This window comes from Lolium rigidum, chromosome 2 (assembly GCF_022539505.1).
Source record: "Lolium rigidum isolate FL_2022 chromosome 2, APGP_CSIRO_Lrig_0.1, whole genome shotgun sequence".
Taxonomy (NCBI): domain Eukaryota; kingdom Viridiplantae; phylum Streptophyta; class Magnoliopsida; order Poales; family Poaceae; genus Lolium; species Lolium rigidum.
The window spans coordinates 146,247,330-146,253,278 of record NC_061509.1 but is presented as its reverse complement, the minus strand read 5'-3'; the positions used below and the strand labels follow the sequence as shown (position 1 = coordinate 146,253,278).

General features: G+C 50.3%; 1 protein-coding gene across 1 annotated transcript; it reads left to right on the top strand.

The window, feature by feature from the left end:
- The first annotated feature begins 2,169 nt into the window (after positions 1 to 2,169).
- On the top strand, positions 2,170 to 3,795 carry LOC124692429 (amino acid transporter AVT3B-like). Its single transcript, XM_047225806.1, has one exon. It carries the CDS (start codon positions 2,396 to 2,398, stop codon positions 3,680 to 3,682), a length of 1,287 nt encoding a protein of 428 aa, XP_047081762.1. The 5' UTR covers positions 2,170 to 2,395; the 3' UTR covers positions 3,683 to 3,795.
- The last annotated feature ends 2,154 nt before the right edge of the window (positions 3,796 to 5,949 follow it).

Genomic DNA, 5,949 nt, shown 5'->3' with positions numbered 1-5,949 from the left:
TCAACAACTCTAACCATTTAGCAAGAAGCAACATCCTCCAAATAAGTGTAAGCAAACATCAACTTCAACAAAAGAAACTTATCTTTTCGAGAAAAAAGAAGACAACTTCACTACTCCCACTCAAAACATGCCTGTTTATTTATGGGATGATAACCACAACCGAACGAACACAGGGTCCGTACTCTTTACTTATCAATATCAACGTTTTGCTCTGCGATGTGTCCAATAATGCTCACGTCGGCTAACTTTTCCATGGCAGTGTGCTGCCAAAGCACGGCCAGCTTGATTGCGTCTTTGTCGGCTCGTGCCGCCTTGTCTGAAGCGGACGGCAGCCACTCGTGTACGCTAGTCCTGGAAAATGCTGCGAGAATGAGCCAGTGTTTTCTTTTTGAGACGAGAGGATGAAGCAGTGATTTTTTTTTTTGAAACGAGGGAGAGAATGAGCCAGTGATTGAGGAAGTGTTGAATGTAACCATGCTAGTAACAAAAGGAAAGCAAACGCCTTAGTGGGAGTAACATAGCCAGTAACATCACACATCTCAAATCATTTTGTTGACATGACATGCTAATAAATGAAGAAAGAGAGTGAGGTGGTAACTACCTATGTTACCATAACATCACACACCTCAAGACAAGATGAGTCTACAACATAATAAATGATACAATGCATGACACCCCATATAAGTTACTACCCACTATGAAGCTAGTAACCTAGACTAGTAACATGACATATATTAGTAGTAGTCTAAGTTATTCCCCACTATGATCAGCCTTAAAGAAATGAAAGTGATCAATGCTATTCTTTTAATTCCGACAAAAAACATCGTTCTCCTAATAAGAACACGCGACCAATTGAGGTGGAGTGTTAAATGAATAGGATATCATATATCGAGAAGAAACTGCTGCCTATCGGCCAAGATCAGCAGGAAAATAATAGCATGATCACAGTGTATAGGTTTTCTCTACGCTCAAGTTGTGAAAGAAAATCTGCATGAAAAATATCCACCTTTTCAATTTTCTCCATGGTGTGAGGCGATGGGATATTTTCTGCTCTTTCTATTTCTGAAAGAACGCCCGAGATATTTTCTCTCCTACTTGTCTTCCTGTATTTTTAGAATGCTTGAGATATTTTCTTTGCTACTCCTCTTCCTATTTCTGAGAGAACAACTGAGATGTTTTCTCTGCTATGGGATTTTTAGGAGACAACCAAACCTATTTTCTCCAAGAGCGGAACGAGCGGCACATAATTCACCTTTTCTATTGTAAGAAACCATGCATGTTTCTCAACGATAATTGCTCTATCATTAGATTTAAACAAGCAGTCGACTATTTTGTCCAATATCACCTACTTGCGTATGTACAATTGCCCACTAACTTTTACCCTATATCATGTTTCTCCCGCCGCCGCTGCCATCCATTTCCCTTTCCACCACCTTAAGTAGCTTTCGAGGCCGTCATGTTCGATGACATCACCATTGGTTATTTTCCTTAAAATTTCTACGCTAACCATTTGATATTTTATCGTCCTTTCCTTAGTTGATACGAGCTCTGTGCCATAGTGTCGTGTCCTTGGTTGTGCATTCACTTTCTTTCGACACTGCCTCCACAATTCTATTGGCTACATAGTCCCAAAGGGAGAGGAGGAAAACATTTCATTCAAAAATAATGTTGAGGTGGGTCAATTGCGAAATCATCGAATGGATGTTTGCACATATAGGTATTTCCTCGCCAAAATAATCATGTACGCATTAATAAAAAAACAATGAAATATTACAAGCTAAAACTGTTGTTGTGGAGATAAAACGTTTGATGTTTAATTTTGCAGGAAAAAAAGAAGAAGTATAACAACACATAGAATGTGAAACTAATAATGGGAGAGCACAATTCATCTTTAATTGTACAGAGCACAACCTTACAATATTACTACGGAGTACTTGAGATTCAGAAAATGCACGGAAAACACAAACTTCCATAGAAAATTGGAGAAAATGCTAGCCATGTACAGACTGTACGAATTCACACCTGGAAACGTGGCCGTTTAAAAAATGGCAATCTTGGAGTAGTAGGTACCATTCACACACCGCCACGCGCCTCCAGGTGGTCCCGCGGGACGCAGAAAACCGCACACGCTCGTGGAACAGGTCCATGATTTTTTTCCCGCAATGGCTCCCCCGTCTACAAAAGCTCCGGCAATCCCCCGCACCGGGAGCCCCAAAAAGCCATTCCCTCTTTTTCTCATCATCTATTTCCTCCGTCACCAGATCGCCAGATTTTTCCTGATACTTCCGACCGCGGAGAGGAGAGATCCCATCGAGCTCGCGCATTCGTGGTTCCATCCTCTGCGTCGCGCGGCGGCGATCTCGATTCGTTGTTAGTAGTTTCGATTTCAATCGCCATGGGATTGGGGAAGAGCGAGGCGGGCTCGTCGTCGTCGCGGCTGGACCCGGCGCCGCTGCTGCCGCAACACGGCAGCGCGGAAGGCGGGGGCGGCGGCGGCCTGTCGTCGCAGCCCAAGACGTTCGCGAACGTCTTCATCGCGGTGGTCGGCGCCGGCGTGCTGGGCCTGCCCTACACCTTCTCGCGCACGGGGTGGGCGGCGGGGTCCATCCTGCTGCTCACCGTGGCGCTGCTCACCTTCCACTGCATGATGCTGCTGGTCTCCTGCCGCCGCCGCCTCGCGGACGAGCACCACCCCAAGGCGCTCGCCTCGTTCGGGGATCTGGGCGCCGCCGTCTTCGGCGCGCCGGGCCGCCACGCCGTCGACGCCATGCTGGTGCTCAGCCAGGCCAGCTTCTGCGTCGGCTACCTCATCTTCATCTCCAACACCCTGGCGCACCTCTACCCGGCCGCCTTCGCCCCGTCCCCGAACCTCCTCCTCTCCCCCAAGGCGCTCTTCCTCTACGCCATGCTGCCGTTCCAGCTCGGGCTCAACTCCATCAAGACGCTCACCCTCCTCGCCCCGCTCAGCATCTTCGCCGACGTCGTCGACCTCGGCGCCATGGGGGTCGTCGTGGGCCAGGACGTGTCCGTCTGGCTCGCGGCCCGCCCGCCCGTGGCCGCGTTCGGCCCCCCCGGCGCGCTCCTCTACGGCGTCGGCGTCTCGGTCTACGCATTCGAGGGCGTCTGCATGGTCCTGCCCCTCGAGGCCGAGGCCGCCGACAAAAGGCGCTTCGGCGCCACGCTCGGGCTCTCCATGGCCTTCATCGCCGCCATGTACGGGGTGTTCGGCGCCATGGGGTACGTCGCGTTCGGCGACGCCACGCGCGACATCATCACCACCAACCTCGGCGGCGGCTGGCTGTCGGCCGCCGTGCAGCTGGGGCTGTGCGTCAACCTCTTCTTCACCATGCCCGTGATGATGAACCCGGTGTACGAGGTCGCCGAGCGCATGCTCCGCGGCAAGCGCTACTGCTGGTGGCTGCGCTGGTTGCTCGTGGCCGCCGTCGCGCTCGCGGCCATGCTCGTGCCCAACTTCACAGATTTCCTCGCGCTCGTCGGGAGCAGCGTCTGCGTGCTGCTGGGCTTCGTGCTGCCGGCCACCTTCCACCTCAAGGTGTTCGGCGCCGAGATGGGCTGGCTCGCGGTTCTCAGCGACGCGCTCCTCGTCGTGCTCGGCCTCGTCCTCGCCGTCTTCGGCACCTACTCGTCGCTGGTGCAGATCTTCCACTCCTCCAGCGCTTGATTCATGGATCGCTACGCCGGTGCGCCGACGATTATTTTGGTCGGTGCATCGGGCTCATCCACGCACTATGGAGAAGCACAAGGGGATCAGAAGATGAGAGGGGAGTTGCCTGGCCCAGCCGCCCAGCTATCTGTTGATCTGGGAAATGGTTTGCCTGCATTCGTTCGCACTTCTTCTCCTTCAGATTGTTATTGCAGGATGCACTTCTTCTCCTTCAGATTGTTATTGCAGGATACGTGTTGCTTGGAATGGATGGGCATGTAGAAATCTGTATCTACAGATTTTCCATGTCTTCCCAATGTCCTAGATGTTCCAGCTGCAGTGCAGGATGGATTCGATGAAAGGGCATGATTACCAGTTACTTGTGCCGTAGCCTCAGCGTACAAGATTGTTGATTGTGTGCTGTTTTTCTTCCTCTTGTGTGTGTGTGTGGGGTTAATTTGGCTGAGCAAGCAATTGGGACGGCCTACATTGCGTTGCTTGTCAAAGTATTAGTATATCCATTCTATACGTTTCGAACTTTTGTACTACTACTATGCACCAACCAACCAAGCAAGCTTGTAAAGGGTCCCGAAGGAATAATATTGGAACTATGAGCCAGTTTTATTTGAGTTCGTCAATTGTTTCATGACAGACATTTCCGAGAGATTATGGTTCTGTTGTGGCATCAATCAGTTGCATTCAGGTTCAGATAAAAGCAGACCGGCCGTATGTACATGCATAAGAACCTAAACTTCTGAATAAATGGAGTATTCTCATTAAAATGATTATACTTGTGGTCATCCATTTCCAATCTGTAATCTTGAAAGAATACGAAAACCAAAAAGAAGCAAAGCGCAGACCGGCTCTTCAAGCTTCAGTAGTCCTCCATGGCCGATCAGTCCTCGGAAGCTTATCAGGCGAAGTATCTGTTCTTATCTTCTCCTCTGTGTTTTCCTTCACTTTTCTCTTGTCACTTCTACCTTTTTAATCCGAACACAAATAGTACAACTCTCTCGTTGTCATAGCGCAACGATCCAAGCTGTCACCGTCGTCCAGATAAGGGCTGCACTTTCAGCCGTTGAACGGCTTCCATTCCATCGCACTAGTAGCGGCGACGTTTTTCCTCCAAACCTTCACCGATCACCATCCTGGCCTTACAAATAATCAGGCAGGACAGATTGCATCTCGTGAGTTCCTTATTTTCTTTTGGAATGGGCCCATTCTTATCGTGATCTATGGCCATCTTTCTGATGTTGAGATCTTGCTAAGGACTACAGCGGGCGGGTGTAGCCAGAGACACCACCAATACTGAAGTAGCAGTGACGCACATTGTGGTGCGCTATTGCTAGCTCATTGGTGCGCCAACTGCTATTTCGTCGAGGGAGGTGTGGCATTGGTAAAAATTTAAAATTTGAATCTAGATCTAGGTCTGGATTTTTTTTTTTGTTTTTTATATTTCCGTTCTAGTATGCATCTTAGCATGTTCTTTGTGATGGGAAGCTCCACATGGAGTTGAAGAAGAGGAAGGAAGGGTTGGCCGAGTGGAGGAGAAGAGGATGAGGAGAAGAAGCAGGAGGAGGCGAGAATTGGAGAAGGAGTGCATGAGGGGGAGGGGGGGGGGTTGGAGGAGGGGGCAGACGTTGGAGGAGGGAGTGGAAGAGGAGGTCGGAGTGAAGGAGGATGCCAGATTTGGAGGAGGAGGAGGCTGGAGTGGAGGACACTAGTAGGGAAAAGCCTACCAGACACGTGCCGTTTTCGGCTACCAGCCGCGGCCCCTGGCCCGCCACTAGTACCTCGCCAGTGGTAAGGTCCTACGAGTCGCGTGTGTACGCGACATGCGACGCGCGTCTTGCACGCTTCCAATAAGTTACTAGTTGCGTGCTCTCGTCCGCTACCACTATTTTTTTTTTGGCTATTTTTAAAAAAGATGGGCAGCAGTGCCCAACTGTCCACGTGATTTTTCACAAAACACCCTAAAACAAAAAACAAAGCAATCGAGTCCATGTCGCCTCTTTGTGGCGTTGAAGAGATCTAGGAGAGGATCCGGGCGCAGGGTATCGCCGGTGGCAGAGCAGGGCATCGGAGGTGGGCGTCGTCGTATGAGAGGAGCAGGTCGCCGACGGTGATAGAGCGGTGGCAGAGCAGGGCGTTGAAGGTGGTCGTCGGAGAGGAGGTGGTTGCCGTTGTCGGAGAAAAGGTCGTCGCCGTTCATTGCCGGAGAGGAGGTGTTCGCTAGAGGTGGTGGTCATCTTTGGGAAAGAATGTGAAGAGTATGAGGGAAAGAA